This window comes from Anabrus simplex, chromosome 1, assembly GCF_040414725.1.
Source record: "Anabrus simplex isolate iqAnaSimp1 chromosome 1, ASM4041472v1, whole genome shotgun sequence".
In the NCBI taxonomy this organism is placed as follows: Eukaryota; Metazoa; Arthropoda; class Insecta; order Orthoptera; family Tettigoniidae; genus Anabrus; species Anabrus simplex.
Window position 1 is genome coordinate 711,009,781 of NC_090265.1, and position 23,829 is coordinate 711,033,609.

Here is a 23,829-nt window from a genome sequence, read left to right on the forward strand (position 1 = left end):
GGCACCTATCATGTAAATACTGTGCTAGTGAAGGCTCACACTTGCAATTAATCTTGCCTGTTGGATGAACCAACTGTCTTACCTGAATTGTCTCTCTTCCAGTGTACCAAAACCTGTGTTCCACAGCATTAACGGAAAGAAGTCTAGTAGTCATCAGAGAGTACAACATGAAACTATCAGTCCACAGCATGCTGAGCTTATCAACTTTATTTACGAGTGTAAGTTCTTTTGACAGATTTCTCATCTTTCCCCTTAACACTGGTTGTTTTTTTTGCAAGAGAGAAATAAATGACAAAAAATATAGTGGACACAGTTACTTGTCCAAAGGAAGCACCATCAAATGAGGAAATTGGATGAATTTTAGAGTATTTTCATAGCGGTTCACAAAGGAAACTGATTTTATTCATTATCGAAAAGGTGATGTAGCTGCTGATCGTGAAGCCTCGTGCACCCACATCTTCAGAAGTATTTCGGTAATATCACCTATGCCATCTCTTATTAATTAGAACATCCGGGAAATAATGGGTTGAAACCCCACTGTCGGCAGCCCTGAATATGGTTTTTCATGGTTTTCCATTTTCACACCAGGCAAATGCTGGGGCTGCACGTTAAGGCCACGGCTGCTCCCTTCACACTCCTAGCCCTTTCCTAGCCCATCATTGCCATGAGACCTACCTGTGTCGGTGTGACGTAAAGCCAATTGTAAAAAATAAATTATTAATTAGTAATTAGCAATAATTGTATCTGTCTCAACTTTCGTTCAGTAGAGTTAGTTTCCGTAGTCTGATAAACTTCTGTGATGTGTAGATCGGTGCATTTGCGGCCAGGATTAATTTGTGTTTTTGTTACTTGAAAGAGGCATACTTCGCATAATATTAGCATTTCACAATGACTTCAACCGAGGTCGATAGCTGCAATCGCTTAAGTGCAGCCAGTATCCAGTATTCGGGAGATAGTGGGTTCGAACCCCACTGTCGGCAGCTCTGAATAGGTTTTCTCTGGTCTCCCATTTTCACACCAAGCAAATTATGAGGCTGTATCTTAAAGGCCACGGCCACTTCCTTCCCACTCCTAGTCCTTTCCTGTCTCATCGTTGCCATTCTATCTGTGTCGGTGTGACGTAAAGCAGCTTGTTAAAAGAAATTATTTTGCTCCAGACAGAAGTATGACAGCAGTGCCATCTGTTGGTGACATAGAAATTTATTTTGCTCATACTATCGCATACAGCAAAATCCTGATTATTTGGTTGCGGGTTATCCGCATACCCCTGAGGTTTATTGTTTATTTTAAAATTTCCGTTATTTTTATCATGGTATTTTGAATATGTGTGAACTGCACGCTTGAAATTACACACTCTCGACTGCAAGAGTGCTGGAGGCATGCTTTGTTCGAGAACTAAACACTACAAGAAATAAATTGACAAGAGGATCCACCTTGTCAATACAATATATTAAGTAAATTATATTACATCAGTCTTGGGACCAGTTTCAGCCACTTAGTGACCATCTTCAGCCAGATAAAAATAAATGGATCATAACCATAATTTTTATTTTTATATGTATTTTAATGTTATAACTAGTGGATCCATGTTGCTCCACAGCATTCCTTATAAAGATAACTCCTCTTAATATGACTTTCGCAGTCATATTGTTTTGCCTGCCTTTTTCAATAGTTTTATGAACATTTAACACCGGTAATGTAGTTTATAAAACTTCTTTCCATACAATATTCTCTCTGCTTCGACCATTCGGGCGTATCTGATCTTAACATTTTCAAACGATCTTACTCGATATAGTGCAACATACAATTGGCTGTGGCTGAATACTGATTCGGGTGAGTGGACTACCTACTTTTTTAAGCGTTTGTCACTGCGCTTTATTAATGGCTATATAGAAGACTAGTCAACTTGATACCTTCCTGTCTGTGCGTACATAGATGCTTTGTCTCGGCAGCATGTAACTTATTAAGAACATTCTGCCATCTGTTGAGTAATAATCAAACATGGCTGCATGCAATGATATTACTAAGAATGAAAGTTACATTTATCAGACCATTAATGAAAGTGTTAGTCGCTGAGCAACCTGCTAAGTATAGAATGTGTTGTGGGCTAGGGTAAGCGTTTGCCTGCAATTATTGGAGTGGTCATTTAGTGGTTTGATTTTATGATTACTCAAAGTTGGCTGAACTTAGAGACTTATTAATGTCTCATAATACACCAGCAGGAAATTCCGGAGAGAATAGAACTGAAATGAAGCAAATCGATCGAGTAGAATGGACAAACGGATTTGCCAAATCTGTTTATAGTGAACTTTTTTAATATATAGATTATTCCTGCAATATTGTCTGTTTCTGGTATACATATGTTTTAGTTATCACATAATCTCTTTAATTTTTATTTGGCTGAAGATGGCCACTAAGTGGCTGAAACTGATCCCAAGACTGATGAGAATTTATTTCTTGTAATTACACTTCAGTATGGAACATAAATGAACTTTATAGCTTATAAGTAAACACTAAACAGTGTTCTGTATAGCTGTTTTTTATTGGTGCTCTGTGATAGCAGTCATGGCTACAAAGTGAAAGTGGTTTTAACTTTACAACAAAAATTTAAATTAATTGGAAAGTTTGAAAAAGGAGAATCAGTAAAGAAATCAGCAAATAATTATGGGATTAGGATTTTGTATACTTTTGTACTTGAATCTCCAGTATTTTACCAACAGTAACATGTAAGTCATTTTTATATTTGCCAACTTCATTGATACAGGTGGTTATTGAATGTGTCAATTGTTCAACTTTATCCTCCTCGAGTCCATGGTTCAAGTAAAAGTGTTTTTAATTCAATTTTTAATTCATATCAGTTTTATGTAAAAAAAAATTACAGAGTTTGAAGCTAGTTACTGCCCCATTAATGTTTATGATGGAAAAGTATGGGATATTTTCTTTAAAACACACTGAAGTTAAACCTCAGTTCACTATATTTATACTTTAAAATAAATAGATTAAAAAATTACTTTCATACAAATATATTACAGATTTACGTTAAATGAGTTAACACACTAAAAGTGCACAAACTGAATACAATAAATCATAATTCATAGAAAAGTTTGTAGCAGTTCCAATTTGCATTCATACAGAAAACACCTTACAAGTGGAATGCATGACCCTGCATTTAGAACTGTCACATCCTGGTAGGTGGAAGCGGGAGGGTTTCACATTTTCAGAGATTTCTGGCAGATGATCGGCGATCTTTCTTTGCGGAGACTGTAATGATGCAGAGATATTGCTGTCTTCCTTTTTCAGGGCAACATTCCAAATGTGGTTCTGTTTGTGTCATCATCTTCCTCTTCCATCTCAGCTTGTGATTGAGTTCATTAGTGAGTGTAGTAGAGTAGAAAGCCATGACTATCTATTCAGGAGACGAAGAGGGGCAGTCCTGAGATAGGTTTTCTGTGGTTTTCCATTCTCTTGAACTAAGCCGAATATTGGGACAGTTCCTAGTATAGGCGATGGCCGCCAACCCCCTCACCTTCTCCACATATCTCCTTCACTGCTCCAAATCTCCTTGGTCTGGGAGTGAGTGTTACCCTCTGAGGCCCGCCGTACCCTTCAGGGTACAGAATGAAAACTTTTGTAGGTAATTAGTCGAGTTCATGGTCGTTGTCAGAAAGGTCTGAAATATCGGAGATGCATACCTGCCAACTTTCCCAGTTTAGGTGGGAGACTCACGATTACCAATATGAAATATTTGTTCCGAATGAGTAAATTTATAATATCAATATAGTTGGTCCGTTATACATTTTCCACTCATTCCTGTATATCGATTGTAAATCTCTCATTCTCGCGTGCTATGTTGGTGTTCGTTCACATCAGTCTAGTCGATTCTAGAGACTAGTCGCTAGATTTGGAATCTCTTTTAGTAATGTAGTGACAATTTCAGAGATAGTGACTTATGACTTTTCTCAAGATTTTAGGAGTCATTTGGAGACAATTCTGGCAAAAGTTTACTCATTACTTGATAAAAATAGAATTGCGCTTTGCATAATGCGCAGACATTTGCTAAGTAATGGCATCTAAGTGCATGACTGATTTACACATGTGGAACAAGAGTTCACACTATTTTCGGAAGGCTTATCAGAGACCGATCATCTCACTCACATACTTCCTGTGAGGGAAGAGAGATCTGTAATTTTTAGCCTTGTAGCCTCGTATAACAGTCATGTTTGAGACAATACGTGTTATAATATTCACCATAGTACTCCTGTATTGCACAAGACATGTAGAATAAGCAGTTTTGACCAATTGTATCTCCTGATTTTTTATTTTTGACAATTTCCAGAATTGCATTGGAATCAAGGCCTCAAACAACAGAGAAAAAACAAACATTGTTTAAACTATTACAGTAACCGAGACCCTCTGTAACCTTAGGCCGCTGTTGGTTACGCTTTGTCGATTCATACAAAATTATTCATAGATTATGTATTTGTGATCTTCTAGAATCGTTACTATTTTTTTAGAATACTAGAACTATTATTATTGGAAAAGTGTACTTACTTTCACTGCAATGCAAATTCCGCCAATAACCAGTGGACTCCATTTTATAAACATTCACTGTGACCAAGTGTGGCGAGATAAATTTCTGAAAATTGGCATAGCCATTGCCGCACTCTCTGAGATGGTGTTGGAATCATAGCAGCGGCAACATTGCTTGGCAACCGAGGAGAAATAGTTTACGCAGGGGCCGAGGAGGTTATTGTTCAACATTTTCATACAGTATTGTATGTTCTGTATTATTAAAAGTTTTGTTGTGCATTAAAATGCACAAAATCATATTTGTGTTTTCAGTTACCCTGTGAATTTGTCCGTTTGCTGTATTTGTGTAGAGTAACCATGTCTGATTACAAGTCATTGCGAGCTTGGTTTGAAATCTTGTTTGTTCACAGAGGTCGACTGTCAGTGGTATGTTATGGTGCTGTTTGTCCATTCTCTCCTATATTTAATGATAGACAGAATCTTATAAATTTGTAGAAAACTGAATAAGGAACTTGTGGTAATAACTAACATCTTGTCCGCCTCCGTAGCATAGCGGTTTGCACCATTAGATGTCGTCCTCAGATGCCCATGTTCGATTCTCATTGCTGCAAGAGATTTAAGTAATAATAATGCCATTGGTTTTATGTCCAGAAATGTAAGAATGACAGGAAGGCTGGTGTGTGATTAATATGTTACATGCAGCTCAACTCCAACGGGAGTGTGCCTGAAAAGGGTTGTACTACCTCAGTATGTGTACACAAGTTTACTTTTACCAACATCTTTATTGTAAACTTTTTATAGACCTCATACTACTTCATATTGTTATGAACAAAGATGTTCCAAATTCCTGTGAGAGAAAGAACACCACCAGGTTATAAATTATAGTACATTGAATTTACAAACAAATAAAACACAGTGTTTCATAGACTTTGCTCATTTCTTAAGTTTTGCATTTTGCCATCTCGTACAAAAAAGTGATATTGTCTGCTGATATGTAACATAAATTCCAATGAAATACAGCTCAGTATACATGTATTTATCTTCGTTCAGTTTTTCACTGTAAAATTTATTTAAGGACACAGGAAACAATGCTCTGCATACATGTTGAAATCGTGATTCTGCAGTATTTTATTTAGTGTATGGCAAATATGTGGACCATAAATATGTACACAAAAAAATATAATAAATACATAAAAAAGAACGGTGAAGGAACTATTATCAGCAAGGTTATGTTCTCAGCAGGCTTAAAGGACATCGTAACTAGTCTCAAGTGGATATTGAGATCATGAAGCCACTGAATTTAGTTAGGTCTGTCTGTGGTCGTGGTCCTTGTACAAGCAAAGAGAGCAGTCAAACGCGGCATGTTCTACTGTTTGATATTTCACTCTGGAATCGCAGATAGGTGAACTACAGAAGTCCTACTTGTGCAGTAGGTATGCACAGGGCAGGTTTTTTTTTTTTTTTTGTTTTTTTTGAAAAAGAGATTCCGAAACTCACAGGAGGGAAATTAAGGAAGAAGACATGGGATTTACCGAACATTTAAGAAAGCATGTAATTTTCATCAAAACCTACTTACACTGAATTCAAAACAATTTCCAAACTTTTGACATGTCATCATCCTCCTCAGTTCGTTTTCTGGTCTTGCTTTTTGTATCCATGGCTGAATGACAACCTTGTAACAACCAAGTTTTGACATACTTCGTTGAATCAAATACCGTCAAAGGAGGTCCAACAATTCTTATAAATAGTAATGAGGTAATGGTTTTCACTGACAAAGATGATCTTTCTGGAGTCACAATCAAGTTTATCTGAGAAAATCCCCTTTCACACTCACTTGAAGATATAGCTATTGCGTTGAGAATCCTCCGAGCCTGAGAAAGTTCCCTGGGCATTTCTTCTCTGAATTTCAGATGATCTCTGAAGGTTCGAATAGCTTCTCTTTCATTCAGTTGGAAGCTTCTTGCCAGTGTGCCTATCTCTGCTTCTCCATACAGAATATTTTCTCTTGAGTTTGCTGGCCAATTCTTAGAATCCAGAACTCTTGCAGATCTTGACAGTTCAGTGTCTTCTTCGGAAAGTAATCTTTTCTGTAGAGAAGTTTTAAGTTGTTTATAGAAAGCTTTTGGGGAGATTGGTGGATCATAAATTCTGTTTTTCTTGTGCAATGGAACACCCTTAAACTGTAGATTTGCTGCTTTCTGATAGTAAGGCCCTGGGACAGACATCCTCTTTTCACAAATATCAACAAGACATTCAATCTTCTTCAATGTAGGCGCGAACATATACTATCAGAACAGACTTTTGACTTAGAGTAGTTGATTCATCGAGAATAAGAGAGAACTTGCTCTTTGAATCAAGTACATTTTTTATCAATCTTATTCTCATTTCACTGCCTATGTGGTTTACTATATTTATACAGGCATTACTTGAATGCAAAATTCTCCCCACATCAATCCCGTTCAATTCTTGTAAATCAATTTCAGTTTCAAAATTGTACAAAGACTGGTTCTTTTTTTGCCACCTTATAAGCAGTACGAAAAATTTTACAAGAAATTTCCTTTTCTCTCTCTAATGACTTTAGACATACTGTCTCAAGTTTTTCTTTTTTCCTTCTTCAGTTATTTTATCAGCACTTTTATGTCCAGCACTTTCTTTGTGGTAAAAAATCTTTTTCCTGAGAGATGTTGGCTTCTGTTTACGATTTTTTCCATAAGGCACAATTTCACAGTTTATCCACTCTTTTGATAGTTGCATACCCACATTCTTCTGTATACCTAAACTTCCAACATTTTTGCACACTGAGCAACCTAACTTGCCGGTCATGAAAATACAACCAATCGTTTTTCTTTACAAAATCGTTCTTTTGTTCTACAGTCCAACAAATAGGCCACAAACTTTGGAATTCACTTTGAACTTTACAGACCGTTATGGAACTCATCGACACGTCTGTTGCTTCAAGTTCCACACTTGAGTTTGATGATACTCCAGCTTGATGGACTGACGAACTGCTTGGGTAATTTTTGCGTTTCGTGGTAGGCACACAAAAATATTCTGAAATTCTTTTCATTCTCGCCTCGTGGTCGACAGATTTAGGTTATGTCTATTGCCGCGTAAGAAGTAGTACAGACTACGGCTGAGAATGCAACAAACACAGGCAATTATCTACATCAACGAACAACATTACTCTATATTGAGGGCAATCCAGATGAAACGTAACTAGAACTATACAAAACAAGCTACAAAGTGAGCAAAGAAAGAACAAGAACGAATATCGTATATCCATGCTGCCCGCAAACAGGAAGAATGTTTTCAATTTTGATTGATTTCGATTCTCGAAATAACAAGGCAATATGCGATATTTCATTTTCAGTTAAGGTCATTTAGCACGGGAACAGTAAAAATAATATTTTTAAAATTCCTTAACCTGAAAAAAAAAATCATATTTGAAGTCTAAATATTTTTTAGAGATTTGTATCCACGAAGAGGTTCCGGTGCATTCCGCCAGAAAAAAAGCCGTGGGTATGCACATCTTCCATGTTTTGTTCATGTCCTTGTCCTGCATGATAGATCTTAACCCCCTGGGGTATGATTAGGATCAGAGTGTTTATACTATTCTGGAGCTAAGCGTGTCTGCTGAGGTTTCAATCATTCAGAAAGCTGCTGAAGCGCCCCTTGAAGTTCCTCGCAGTTTTTGGAGGATATTATTTAGTGTGCTAAGCTTTTGTGTCAGATTTTCAAGGTGCGTTTGTAAAAGTTCAAGGTATTTTGGGTGTGGATAGAGTACCATTAAAATGTACTCACCATTTTGTGTTCACCAATATGTTTCCAAGGTGGAAGAATGGTGACTGTCATGCTCATGCTTGGCTGTAATTGCCACTTTCAGAAATAGTATGCAGGTTTACATAGTTGCTTAGACAAAGCCTTTCAGTTGGGTTCAACAACAAAGTGCTTAAAAATATGCAACAGATTGACAGCAGTCTTTTCACCACAGCTTCTTTATTCAGATTATCTGTCCTTCAATGTGAGAACAAATTGACTAATAAGCGCAATAACTCACCACCCATAGTCAACACTTGTACTGAAATGAACTTTCACCCTAACAGCCAAGCTCACAATAACTTGTTTGTAATCAGACATAATTTCCCTGCTAAAGTTGTCAACTGATGGCACTGCACGCATATGTTAGGGCGCACAAAATCGTATTGCAAAGGAGACAGACGTGGAGGAAGTGACTTGACCCTCTGTCAGTTTTCACCAGTTTCTTCTGGGCTGGTGTTCCAGCTGCTTTCCTGTTGTATGTCTTACTGTGTCAGTGTTCACAGCCAAGACCCTAACACACTGTTTGTTTGCAGCATGGGACAAGGTGTACAAGGAGTATGAGCAGGAGCCCTCAGACAGCAGTCACAGTAAGTATAGCTCTTGTCATGACAGTGTTAACGAGATGCGGGAGATCATCTTGTTGTTCTAACTTCTGTTCTGTTGCAGGTTCGCAGCACTGTATAGTGTACTATAATGATGGTGAGCCTAGTCCAGTCTTACAAGGTAAGAATACTTACAGTTGTTTCAGTTTCTTTAGCAGACCTTACACAGTGTAATATTATCAGTTTAAGAAAATACTGACCCTAATATTGACCTTATTTGGAAGGTGAATATTGAAGGATATTCAAATATTTTATGTTGGAACGTCAGTAATGGCAGTAGAGTCAGTGTTACTGACATGTAAAGTAACCTGTAACAGTATTTTGTTCAGAATCGTGCTAGTCATCACTGAGGAATGTGCATCTGCTTCTACACAGCATTTATTTGTTCCCAACGCAATTTGGATTCTGAGATAGGCGAGTCACAACCCGATATCCAAGCATTATTGCATAGGTCTTCTGGACCTATGGGATTCATCTCATCCTTCTAATACAAATGAATTAAAATTAAAAAACCAAGACTTGATAAACTTTTTGCTCTGCAAGTCAGTCAATCATTGATCTGCATTTAAGGCTGTCGTCCAAGTGTCAAGATTCCCATCGGTTGCTTACCTAGTCGTTTCTTAAATTAATTCCTCTTCCTATAAACTAATATTTGCCCCAGTTTGTCCTCTTGAATTCCAACTTTATCTTCATATTATGATCTTTCTTACCATAAAATCTAGTAGTATCATTCAGAGTCATCTCTCCACTGACAGCTTAGAACATATTATTTAATATTTATTCAAAACAATTTTTGATGGTATCCACCTTTTCAATACAGTTTATTTTCTTTATAAGTAGAATCTTTACATTAACATTATATTCCTAAGGCAAGGGCTTTGCCTAAAATTCATAGAGCTGAAATTCCTATAAGACCTATCAGTAGTAAGAATAGTCCAACATCAAGATACATATACAGTTTCCTTAAAAAACATTATAAACCTAACAACCCTTCCCCATTAACAAATCCAATAGTTTTTTGTGAACAATTACAAAAATTTAAAATACAGCCTAATCATGCCATATTCATTCAATATAACTAACACGTACTCAGATATCCCAACCACAAAAAGCAGTTATCATTATTAAAGAAAACCTAACTAAGCGTAGTCATCTCGGTAATCTTGAGATAAATGACTTTATTAAAATATTAAATTTTGTGCTAGACAAAAAAAAATTCACATTTAATGGGAAATTATATCAGCAGAAGGGATTATCCATGGGGGATCTGGTTTCAGGTATTTTAGCAGATCATCTAGAACGCACTAAAATATTATCTAAAATACAAGGCCTAAACTTATAGTTAAGATACGTGAACGACACAAGAACTTAACAATAGTGACAATATTTTAGAATATCTGAACAGCTTAGATCAGTTTACTAAAGAAGATGAGGTCAATAAATCTATAAACTTTTTAGATATCACTACTACACGTAAGAACAACGAATTTGAATACCAAATCTACAGAAAACAAACTTTTTCCCCTGTTACAATTAAAAATAATTCATTACACGCTAACTCACACAAACAAGCACCGTACTATAGCTTAATTTATAGAGCTTTTAGAATGCCCCTCACACCCAAAGAATGTAACAAAGAAATACAATATATTAAGAACATGAATTTAATTTAGAAATGGTTAATCATATAATCAATAAAGTTAAAAAACTAAGGTCATATCTTATCCCGGATAAACAAAAAAAGTCTACATATGCTACATTTACATATAATAACTCTTAATATATATCGGGTATAAAACCAATTCAATAAACAAGATATAAAAATCGCATTCAAAACACAGAACACCAATCAAAGTTTGTTTTTAAACCACAACAGTGTTAATTTGAATAAAGATCAATATTCAGGTTCAGGAATTTATAAGCTAACTTGCTCTAATTGTTTCACATCGGCCGTAGTTTTTCAACAAGATATTTGGAACATTTCAATGCTAATAATAAATATTCAGCTATGAGTGTACACATGAAGGAAACAGGACACACTTACACAACAATAGAACAGGATTTAACAATACTAAAAATCTTAAGAAAAGGAAAACTAATGAATGAAGATGAAAATATGTACATTTTTATAGACCAATACTTCAATAAAAACCTTAATTTGAATGACACAAAGACACGAAAACCACTCTGTATGATTTAATTCCACAATTACTTTAAAAAAATGAAAATAAAGGAAAGTACTTTTATAAACATCAATAAATCTTCTCATAAAAAAAGTCCGACTCGCAATGAATAATCCTCCAAGACCAACCAATACCCCATCTGCCTGCCCTTCCCCTTCCCCTTCCCCTAACTCCTCTCCCCGCACATAGTACACAGATACAGCATGGGGCGTGCAGGCTCAATTACAGCCAGTTGTTCTAGTAGCGCCACCGAGAAAGCTAGCCACGAGAAAGACAAGGGGGTAAGTGATAGATTCCAACGCCATTCACTTTTAATTTTAAACATTCATTCCCTATAGTAAAACATACATTTTTCTTATTGTTACAGACACTCAGTTCAACTCCATTCTTCATATTGAAGTTCTTGAATTTATCATTTATACGCATACTTTGAGAAGTCCCCTGTTCGACTCTCTCCAACAAGCGGCTCACTACATTAACAGCAAAACATCTATAAGCAACATGACAAAAAATTTGTATCTACTCATTTTACTCGCATAAATCTGAATTTACACAGGTGACACGAGATTGACAAAATGTCATTTAAAATTAATTAACTAAATTAATTTTAAAAACTTACAAAATTGCCCTTTTAAACAGAGAATGTAGTATCAAATAAATCAACTTAGTCAACTGTTTACACATTCAAACTGAAGGTCCATACAAGGATATTCATTTTAAGTATGTTCTTTCAAAAGGAGTTAACAGAAGTGGAGGAGTTAGAACACCCTAATAAGAGTTTTCGAACATAAACTCTAGTAAAGTGTATCATCAAGAATACGTGTTCAAAGAAGAACCATCATATCAATAGACAATATGACTGATTGTAAATAACTAGCTAAAGTGATTCAACAGTGTTAAATTCATAGTCAGTTTGTGTATCACAGAACTTTTATTTAACAATTAACATTGTCTTAATGCATTCTACTTCACATAAATAGTTACTGTAGTCAAATAGATACTTTTATGTATTGTTAACCCCTCAGCGTCGCAGCCGTTTAAAGAGCTTCCTATCCCGCGGCCAGATGAGATTTCAACTACGCGCGACTGAAATACATTGATTCACCTCCTACACGAAATTTCCAAGTACTGGTTCCTCCTCATCGTCACTCTCATCATTTACCACTGCTACATCATCTATTTCATTATCACTACTGCTAATACTGCCACTACTACTTCCGACTAAACTTTCATTTGAATTATACAATATTTCAAGCACGCTACACTCAGCAGGAGCTAGCCATTGAGCGCGGTGCGTCACACAAGCTGATGAAGCTGCAGCGGGACCGAAAGCGGCAGGACGAAACTGAATGAGGGGAATAACATTTATGACGAATCAAAACAACTCGATACATATTTCAGATTAAAAGGTCGATACATCGTCTTTCAAACGAGATATATACCATGTACAACTGCTTCTCGTGTCGTATGACAGAAAGCAGCACTAACAGATGCCTATACAGAGTACTCGTAGAGAGTTACGAAAAGACTACAAGCTGAGAAATAAAGACATATATAATAAATAAACCGCACTCTTAATACAAAATTAGAGCAAAGAACATCACACGAAAAGACAAACTTCTCAGATCATCATTTCTTTATTTTATTCTGTGGGAAAGAATGAAGCAAACGGACTATTAAAAAAGCAGGGATTGGTGCTCAGACATAATTGACATATACTTATCCTTGCAAAAGCAGCTACACTTTAACGATTTTCAATACTTATTTAGAACACTGATAAACCCGAAAATGTCTTCTTGGAAACAAAACAATTTGCATATCCATAACACCAAAACTCTTCGCGTTATAGCCGTAAATGCGAAACCATGTATGGGTCTATACCATGTATAGAGGTCGGCGGCTATGGAAGAAAAGGGGGTCTATACCACGTATAGAGGTCGGCGCTGAGGGGTTAAACAAGAAATAGCCAGCCCCGTGGTGTAGGGTAGCGTACCTGTCTCTTACCTGGAGGTCCCGCGTTCAGTTCCCAGCCAGGTCAGGGATTTTTACCTGGACCTGAGGGCTGCTTCGAGGTCCAATCAGCCTACGTGATTAGAATTGAGGAGCTATCTGACGGTGAGATAGCGGCCCCGGTCTAGAAAGCTAAGAATAACTGCTGAGAGGATTTGTCGTGTTGACCACATGACACCTCGCAATCTGCAGGTCTTCGGGCTGAGCGGCGGTCGCTTGGTAGGCCAAGGCCCTTCAAGGGCTGTAGTTCCATGGGGGGGGGTTAAACTAAATAGTTTCAAATTTTTTAAAAAAATATTATAATTAGAATTCTGGTTGTAATTGAAGATTTTGAGTTGAGAAACTGGCTGATGATGCCCTCAATAAGGGTGAAACATGTCCCAACAACTGAATCGATGTTAATGTAAAGATTCTACTTGTAAAGAAAAATAAATTGTATTGGAAATGTGGATACCATCAAAAATTGTTTTGAATAAATGTTATATGACAGCTCAATACGGACCAAGAAAATGAGATTTATAAGATGTAACATGTTTAGTCGAGCAGCTCCTCTCTTTACTCCCAAGTCTTCCCAGCACAAAGTTTTCAAAATTTTTGTAACACTACTCTTTTGTCGGGAATCATCCAGAACAGATCGCACTGCTTTCCTTTGGATCTCTTCCAGTTCTCATATGAAGTAGTCCTAGTGAGGGTCCCACACTCTGGAACTATAATCTAATTGGGGTCTTACCAGTGACTTACACATCCTTACTACAATCCCTAAATACAGTCAGAAACATATGAAGAGATCTTTATTTACAACCTCATCAATGGGATTACCCATCTTTCATTATATTAATACCCAATTACTTGCAGTTATCCCTGCAAGGTACTTTCACACCATCACCACAGTAATTAATTCTGATTTTCATTCCGTTTACCATCATACCATTGTCTGCTGTCCATTTCACAACTTTGTCGAGGTCTTTTTGCGGTTGCTTACAATCCAGTATAACATCATCTGTAAAAAGCGTTATGTGATGCCAGCTATTTACTCATATACATGAGAAAACATAGAGGTCCAATAACACTGCCATGTAGGGTTTCCCCTTCTTAATTGTTACCAGATCAGATAGGCCTAATGCTTCTTCTACTCTAATTCTTGGAGTTCTGTTTTCTACAAGTTCAGCCACCTATTCAACCACTCTTATCTAGTCCAGTAGCCCACATTTTAGTCAGTACTATAATTTCCCATAGTCTACCATATCAAAAGCCTTGTATACATTAGTGACCTCCTGAATCTAAAATATCTGCTATATCTTGCTGGAATACTGCAAGTTGAGCCTCACTTGAATAACCTGTATGAAACCTGAACTGCCTTCTCTCAAACTATTCATAAACATGTCTAATATGATCAGAAAGAATGCTTTCCCAGAGCTTACAGGGAACACACATCAAGCTGACTGGTCTGTAATTATCCACCTTATGTTTATCACCCTTTTCTTTGTACACTGAGGCTACTATAGCAACTTTCCATTCATTTGGTATAGCTCCTTCATACAAACAGTACTGCAATCAATATTTTAGATACAGTAAATCACTATATTCCAACACATTATCTTTAGTATATCCCCAGAAATCTATCAATCCCATTTGCTTTTCTAGTTTTTAACTTCTGTATCTTCTTGTAAATGTCTTTATCATCATAGGTATATTGCAGTACTTCGCCATTCACCTCCTCTACCTGTACATTATTCTTATATCTAGCTGTCTGTACATACTGCCTTCTGTAAGTCTTCATATATACACCCCCTTGTTCATTTATGATCACTGGAATGTACTTCCCCATTTCTACCTTAAAGTACATATACATACCCTTCCATTTTTTATAGTTTTTATTTTATTTTATTGTAAAATGCATATAACTGCCATTTATAATTGCCATCATATTATCCTTAGCAGTCTTTTTTGCTAAATTCTGTTTCCTAGTAAGTTCCTTCAATCTCTCCTTACATCCACAACAGTTTCTTTCTAATCTCTACCTCCTTAATCTCTATTCCTCTGTTATAATATAGTAGGTCTTTACTATTCCTTACCACCTTTAAATTTACTTGCCTACCTGTTTTCACACTCCTCGACAATTGTTTTAAACCCATCCCATTGGCTGTTTACATTTTTATTTACCATTTTCCACTGATCATAGTCAGTTTTTATTAAGTGTCTTACCATACCCCTCTTATCAACCATATGGTTCTTCCTAATCTTACTTTTACAACCTTCTTTTGTCACATTTATTTTTAACTTCATAAACACCTTCATGATGTTTTATACTATCTATCACTTCAGTTTCTCTAAGAGCTCCTGTGCTTTTATCAGCACTACATCTAGAATATTTTTACCTCTAGTGGGTTCCATCACATTCTGATTCATTTGGCCTTCCCAGATTAACTTATTTGCCATTTGTTGGTCATGCTTTCTTCCATTCACATTTCTTTCCAAATAAACATTTGATAAATTGAGAACACCTGCTACAGTAACATTCCTTTCTGTGTTTCCCCCATATAGCTCATTATCTTATCAAATAATTCATCATCATCAGCCCCACCCTTGCCAGGTCTGTACACCTCTAAAATATCAAGTTGCCTATTATTTTTTGAGATGAGCCTTACACCTAGAATTTCATGTTTCTCACCCTGAACATTTCATAGCTTACAAATTATTCTTTCACCAGTATGAATGCAACAGCACCTATCTTGTCTGTGATAAACACTCTTCCATGAGAAAATTTCTGTGTCCATAATATCACTTCTCAGCCATGATACAACTCCTATTACAATAATCTTGTAAATATACATCATATCTTTTAAGTTACTTTTTCTATTACTTTCTTTAAAATTCTCCTACAGATTAACTCTTAACAACTTTCCCATCCTTACTTGACTTACAGCTTCCTATACTCTTATCATTGCTCCTTAGTCCAGCGCTTTTGCTTGATTGTACCTCCGTATAACTCTTCAAAACAAACCCCTTAACTTATATGTACCATTGCGGTTCAAGTGAAGGCCATCTGAGCATAGGTCCCCATTTCCTACTCTCCCATTAAGATCTACAAATCTCACTGCCAATTTCTCACATACATACATACATACATACATACATACATACTTCAAACCACTAAGAAGGCAAACACAGATAAAAGATACAATCAGTCAATTTGGATTATTTTACTCACACCAGTGAATACAAATTTTTTTTAAAGATATAAACTGATCAGAGCCCAAAATCTGTGAAGCAGTATAACAGCATAACAATCATTTTGTGGAATGAAATTCTCAGCCCAAAAGAGTGAAGTGCAGGTAACGATACAAAACAAGAACCGAATGTATAATGGGAAGATATTAGGAAGGGAGCAGTTTGAAATGAACTGAAAGCTTTAAATATCTGGGAAGTGTAACATGTTAACAGAATGGGAGAAGGTACCAAGGAAGATGTTAGAAATGGAGTTGAAGGAAAGGAGATCTAGAGGAAGACTGGGGAGCACATGGCTGAAAGGTGTAAAGAAGAGTATCGAGGCAAGAGGATGGAACTGGACGACAGTGACAGAAGAGAAATGGCGGATGGACAGAAAACAATTGAGTGGCTTATGTTCCAAGCAAACCCAGCCTGTGGTTGGAAATTGCTCCAGATGATGATGATGATGAACTGATAGTTTTTATTACTGGTCCTTCTTATAAATCAATTATTAGACTGAATTTTACATTTAATGTATAGATTACATCATCTCAGTGTCACTGCCAGTCCCTGTATATGCCTCTATATTTGTATTCTGCCATGATACAAAGAGCCTCACCATGTGCAATAACTCATCAAAGTAGTTCATATAATCTTCTTCAGAAAATAATACTTTTTTATCAGCTTTTCTCATTCTTGAAACCACTTATAAACTCACGTTTTATTTTTAAAATGTCATTTTGAGAGACATGTTGTTTGGACAGGCCATAAAAGCATCGATTTGAATGTTGTTTTGAGAGTTGTAGTGCTATAACTATAGCTGAACATGAGTGTGACTAATCGTGCACAGTGAGTAAGAAACACCTTGCAATAATACTGACAGTGTAGGATCAATGGACTTTGTATTACCGACCATGTAGGGTCTGCTTGTGCTTTGTGTAGTGTGCTGCTCTAAACAGTTCTCATGTGGTTTTTTTTTTCAGATTTCAAGCCATTCGATCTTGAGTCATGGTGGGGAAAGAGACTCTTCAACAACATTACCAAGTCCATATAAGCGTAGAAGTTATTTTAAACTACGACTCTTAAAAGACTTGCCAGAAAGGAGGTGAATTGAGGAGATCTGCTGTTGTCTGATCCTGTGCTGCCGTGTCGTGCACCAGTTGGATACGTACTGGGAGCATGCAGCATAGAGAGATGTAGAATAGTGCCAACTGTAGACTAAAGTGCAATAACTGACATTTGTTGGCAGCTGTTTAGTGTTCTTTGTGGTGCCTTTAAATGCCTACATTGTTCAGATGTTAAGCTGAAATTAGACGAGAAATCTGCCTTTGTGAGCCATGAAATGGTTCTAGTGTAGGACTACTCAGGGGAATAGTGAAATAAGCTCTTCTGTCTTGGAAAGTCCGTGCAGGATAGCAGCATCACCATACTTGTGAATTAAAGGTGTTTGAAAGCAGAACTGTGTACAAATTAGGGTGATCATTTGAAGGCAGTGTCTAATTTCTTCTTAATAGAGTTATGTGGAAGGTTAGTGACAAAGTTGTTATTTGTTTGTTATGTTGGAACCAAATAAACATGTCTTGTTTCACTCGCTGCTTGTACACATTATTATTGTTCACATTCAGTAACAGAGTTATGTTCTCCAGGTGTTTTTCTTTCTGTCGTTCTGCATGTTAATATGTGAAGTACATTTTTAAATTATGAATTATATTAGAAATCATTCTTTCATACAAATCTTTCATTTTTTATTTCTCTCTGTCAATAACTTGCAACTCCGGGAATCGTTGCACGAATGTTTGATTTCATTGCTGGATGTAACACGTTACCTCATTATCCTTGCAAGAGCACAAATGACTGTGAATATCCTGCATTATCCCTAAGCGGTAAGAGCCATTGGGTGGTGTGAATAAAAATGAGCACGCACTCTTTACTCGCGAATTTAGAGCAGGCACTCGCAATGAGGTGAATAAAAACCGCCTGTCGGAACCAGTCACTCACAGCAGACCTGTGACCTTGAGCACACTCTCCAGTCGCTCGAGTAGCAGAGTGGACGCTCCAGATTTCTGGTGAATAAAGATGAAGCAGGCACTCTTTCCGGTAAGCGCCTGCTCATGTTTCCTTGAGTTAACTCAGTAGGTGACTCCAAATGATAGTGTCAAGTTCAGTAGCATGGCAGAGGTGATGGTGGTGGTTAATCGGAAAAGAAAATTATATAAACTTCACAGAGAATGACCTCAACTTGATAACAGAGTGTTATAAAGGTCCAGTAATGAGCATGCTGAAGAGCCTGCGTGGCTCAGATGGCAGCGCGCCGGCCTTTCTCCTTTGGGTTCCGTGATTCAAACCTCGGTCACTCCATGTGGAAGCGGAAGCGGGACAGGTTTTTCTCCGGGTACTCCAGTTTTTCCTGTCATCTTTCATTCCAGTAGCACTCTCATTATATTATATTTCATCTGTCAGTCATTAATCATTGCCCCAGAGGAGTGCGACAGGTTTTGGCAGCCGGCACGATTCCTATCCTCGCCGCTTCATTCATTCCATTCCTGACCCGGTCAGATGACTGGAAACAGACTGTGGATTTTCAAGGAGCATGCTGAATGGTTAGCGGAGCATTTCCTTGGGCACTCCAAACAAACAAACAAACAAACAAGAGGTGGTGCACTAACAAATGAAGAAAAAATGTAAATCTTCTTGCGTTTTGTTGGTGACCCTGGGTTTCAGAGTGGAGTTGGTGAAGACATCTCGGAGAACTGTGTCAAAAACATTTTCACAGGTTTTGACATGAACAGAAATGAAAGCATATTATTAGATAAAATTCCAACAAATGTTGCTTAGATGCAGGAAGCACGGGCTAAGTGACAAGAACATTTGAGGTTCCCTTATGCTGTCGCAATTGTAGACTGTACTCATGTACAAATTCAGAAGCCACATGTTCATGGGAATTACTACATTTACAGAAAAGGCGTCCCTAGCATTAATGTACAGGCCACTTGCAATGGAAAGGAAGAATTCAACCAGCGTAGATGCATCATGGCCTGACTCTGTCTATGACTTCCGAATTTGGAGAAATTCCGATGTTTGCAGAATTATGACGCCTCTGTTAGAAGTCGAAGGGATGACAACTTCTGCAGATCTTACAACTTGCTTACGTCACGCCAACACAGATAGATCTTATGGCGACGATGGAATAGGAATGGCGTAGGAGTAGGAAGGGATCGGCCGTGGCCTTAATATAGGTACAATCCCAAGATTTGCCTAGTGTGAAAATGGGGAAACCACGGAAAACCATCTGCAAGGCTGCTGACAGTGGGGATCAAACCCACTATCTCCCAGATGCAAGCTCACAGCTGCGCGCCCTTAACTGCACGGCCAACTCATCCGGGCCTGCAGATCTGGCTCCTTAAAAATTTCATTCAATTGTCAATATATTATTTTCATCATAATTCATGTTTGTTATTTACGTCATAGGCCTAGCATTTTCCTCGATTTATTAATGTCGTAATATTCAGACTATGATTTCCTACCGTTCAGACGGCCGATGGTAGGGTTATTCTCCCCCTGCATCAGATTCATCAGCCGCTTCTCCCATTATTTTAACGATATGCATTTGTTTCCCGTACGCTTTAATTCTACTTTATATTTCAGTCTTATTTTCATGTTTTGTAATTTTTTACCAACAGTTGTTGGATGGAAGTTCTTCTTCTCCTATCGATTTCCCCTCTCTGTGGGGTCCTGGGTGTGAATTTTGCCGCACATGTGGATTTGGCCCTGTTTTACGGCCGGATGCTCTTCCTGATGCCAACCCTACATGGAGGGATGTAATCACTATTGCGTGTTTCTGTGATGGTTGGTAGCGTAGTGTGTTGTGCGAATATGAAGAGGAAAGTGTTGGGACAAACACAAACACCCAGTCTCCGGACCAGAAGAATTAATCAGATATGATTAAAATCCCCGACCCAGCCGGGACCCTCTGAATGAAGGCCTCAATGCTGACCATTCAGCCAATCAGACAGTTGTTGGACGGAAATGTTTGAGTTAAATTTAGCAAATAGTTCACACTGAACTGCATTTATTGCACTTGTTTTCTTGTGCTTCTTATCCGGTAACTGTGACTTTGAAAACATAATTGTATGTTCCTTTAAAATGGAGATAAAAGCCGACTGGAATTCCACACTGTCGTCTATCATGTTAAGCATTGAACTACCCGGAAGTCATTGAAGTGTTATCACAGTCTAAGGTGTTATATACTTGGCACGTGTACGACCTTGATCAGTGACACTGAGTGGCTGCTCCAGACACTCAAGTGTACGCTGTACTTCCGCTCTATATTTTTATTCACCGCAAATGTGGAGTGGAAGCTCATCGGCAGGAAGACACTCAGGCACTCAGCGAGCACACGCTCACTCGCTCACACTCATTTTTATTCACACCACCCATTATCACTCATTTACTGCAATGAATACCTTTAACTTGTTTAACACATCACCACCGACATCTGCTGTCATTATCTTAATTTCCTGTTTCCAGCTTCCCGGGTCGGGTTGTGAATCGAGGACTTCCATCGCTGCCTGTCTCTCCAACATTCTTCTCCTTTTTTAAGTACATCTTCTGGTTTTCTTCACCTCTTCTATATGCACTCCCACACTGAATCTGTCCACCTATTTCGGGGTCTTCCTCGTGGTCTCTTTCCTGTTAACTTCTCTGAAGAAGCTTGTTTTGGCACTCTTTTTTCCCATTCTCATCAAATGCTCATACCACTTTAGCTTTGTTGTTTCTATCCTGTCTTGAAGTTTCAAAATTCCTGTCCTTTTCCTTATCTCTTCAATTCAATTTACTCTTTTCACCAGTTTTTGTCATACCATTTACTTGAAATTTTTGTGTAAATGATAGTTTCATATCCTTAAGAAATTTTTTAAACCAGGTTTAAAACCTAGATAGGATGCTAGCTAAGTGAGGAGCTCCCACAAGAAAATTTATGACACATTCACTAATAGAATGAAGTCAAATAAAAGAATAAATTACGCAAAAGAAATCGGATGTAAGATAGTAGAATAATATCCCAAAAAGCAAAGTGATAGGACAATATTAACACAATCACACTCAAATTATCTTCAGGTAATAAAATAGGAAAGATTAGCAATCAACATTACTTAACCCTCAAACGTTGTTGTGGGGTCTTTTACGATACCAGTAGAACTGGACAGCCCTGGCGTTGCGTCAGCCTGCTACTCTGACCTTCAACATTCCTTGTACCTTATCAGCAGTGCAAGCTTGACTTGCAGCCGAAGTGGATGTGTAGTGGTGTGATTTGTTTTCACAGTGCATAAGTTGAAATATCAAGTGGTGCCATTATTGACCCCACGACAGCGTAAGTGTTTGTATGTTACGTTTGATAACAACGTCGACACCCGTGACACTTCGTGTAATTTTGAGTATTGTTTAATATTATTCTTTTCTTTTCAGTGGTATTATGGCTTCTACATCTCGTGGACGTATGCCTGTGCTTGATCCTAATTTTCCTGACTTTGTAAACAGTGTGTTAGAAGAAGATGAAGGAAGTGATATAAGTGATCGCGAAAACGAAAACGATCCGGATTATAATTCTGAACATAATACCGATTCCGAACAAGACTATGATTCTGACGATGCTAATAGTGATACAGTTAACCAGCCCAATAGCGGAACAGCTAATTTCTTTGGTAAAAATAGATACAAATGGTCATCGAGTGAACCCACTAGGAATGTGAGAACACCTGCCCACAACCTGATCATCAAACTTCCTACTGTCAAAGGGCCTGCAAATGCATTGGGGGATTCATGCAGTCCGTTACAAGCATGGGAGTGTTTGTTTAGCACAGATATGTTAGAAGAAGTAGTCAAGCGCACTAATGAGAAACTTTATTCCTATCGTACTCAGTTTTCTGCCCAAAACAGAACTGAACTAAGGGACACCAATGTCACAGAGCTTAGGGCTTTTTTTGGGCTTCTATATTTCAGCGCTATATTTAAATCTAACCATGAAACTCTGGAATCAATGTTTGCCACAGATGGTACTGGCAGGGATATTTTTCGGGCCATATTATCGAAACAGAGGACCTCACTTCTCATATATTGTCTAAGATTTGACGACAGTACCACCCGAGATGAAAGGAAGAAAACAGATCCTGCTGCGCCAATATCATGGATATTTCAGAGGATGATTGAGAATAGCCAGAATTGTTACAACATAGGCTCGTATGCATGTATAGATGAGATGCTTGTTGGCTTTCATGGTAGGTGTAAATTTAGGGTGTACATGGCAAGCAAACCAGAAAAATATGGTCTGAAGATCATGATTTTATCTGACGCCCGCACAAATTACCTTCTAAACGCCTACATATATACTGGGAAGGACAGTGATGGCGCTGGCTTGACAAATGAGGAAAAGAAGTTCAGCAAACCAACTCGGTGCGTATTGAGATTGGCAAAGCCACTGAATGGTTCGAATCGTAATATTACAGCCGATAATTATTTTGGATCTATGGAAGTGGTTACAGAGTTGAGGAATCGGAACCTGACATACGTGGGAACGCTGCGGAGAAATAAAAAAGAAATACCACCCGAATTCCAGCCACAAAGGAAACGAATTGTTGGTTCAACGGAGTATGGATTTACAAATGATCGTACTCTAATTTCGCACGTCCCAAAAAAGGGTAAAGCTGTCATCTTAGTTTCCAGCATGCATCACTCAAGAAGTACCGACCCTGAAACCGGCAAGGAGGAAATCATTTCATTTTATAACAGTACTAAAGGTGGAGTAGATTCTCTCGACCAGAAGTGTGTTACGTACAGCACAAGCAGACGAACACGTAGATGGCCCCTTGCTATTTTCTATGCCATGTTGAATATAATTGTAGTAAATTCATACATACTACACACATCATTCAAGAAGTACACTCCTATTTCTCGATTTGACTTCATAAAAACACTGGCTACACAGCTTTCTGAGACGTATCTCAACGAAAGACTCATCAATAACCGGCTACCGAAGGAACTCCGTATGGTAATCTCCAGGATTTTGAAAAAGCCTTGTCCTAAACAGCAAATAACTGCTCAAGGATTAAAGAGGAAACGATGTGCATTGTGCCCCCGTTCTACTGAGAAGAAGACCAATCTCTATTGTGTCAAATGTGATCGCCCAGTCTGCCAAACTTGTCGCTCTGTAGTGTGTAAAGAGTGTGGAGATGATGATATGTCATGAATATTGAACACTTGCGAAATCAAGCTAAAAGTGATTTAAATTTAAATGTCATTATGTATAACGTAACTGCAACTATTTAACATTACTCTTAATATAACACTTTAAAATTTGGTGATTATTATCATATTCTTAATATATTTTTAAAATATTCATGTTCCATCGATTAATTTTCATACCGAGTCATTTTCTAATAACTTTTAATGTTACTTCCTTTATGAGAATTTTGTTTAAAATA

At 37.6% G+C, this 23,829-nt stretch overlaps 1 protein-coding gene across 1 annotated transcript in view; it reads left to right on the forward strand.

Annotated features, from left to right (window-relative positions):
• The window catches only part of LOC136872321 (MAPK regulated corepressor interacting protein 2), a 32,255-nt gene extending 14,313 nt beyond the window's left edge, over positions 1-17,942 (forward strand). Inside the window, exons 3-6 of the mRNA XM_067146137.2 lie at positions 103-218; positions 8,883-8,936; positions 9,016-9,072; positions 17,338-17,942. Coding sequence (XP_067002238.1) covers positions 103-218; positions 8,883-8,936; positions 9,016-9,072; positions 17,338-17,408 — 298 coding nt within the window. The 3' untranslated portion in view covers positions 17,409-17,942. The remainder of the gene's footprint in view (positions 1-102; positions 219-8,882; positions 8,937-9,015; positions 9,073-17,337) is intronic.
• Positions 17,943-23,829: the final 5,887 nt, after the last annotated feature.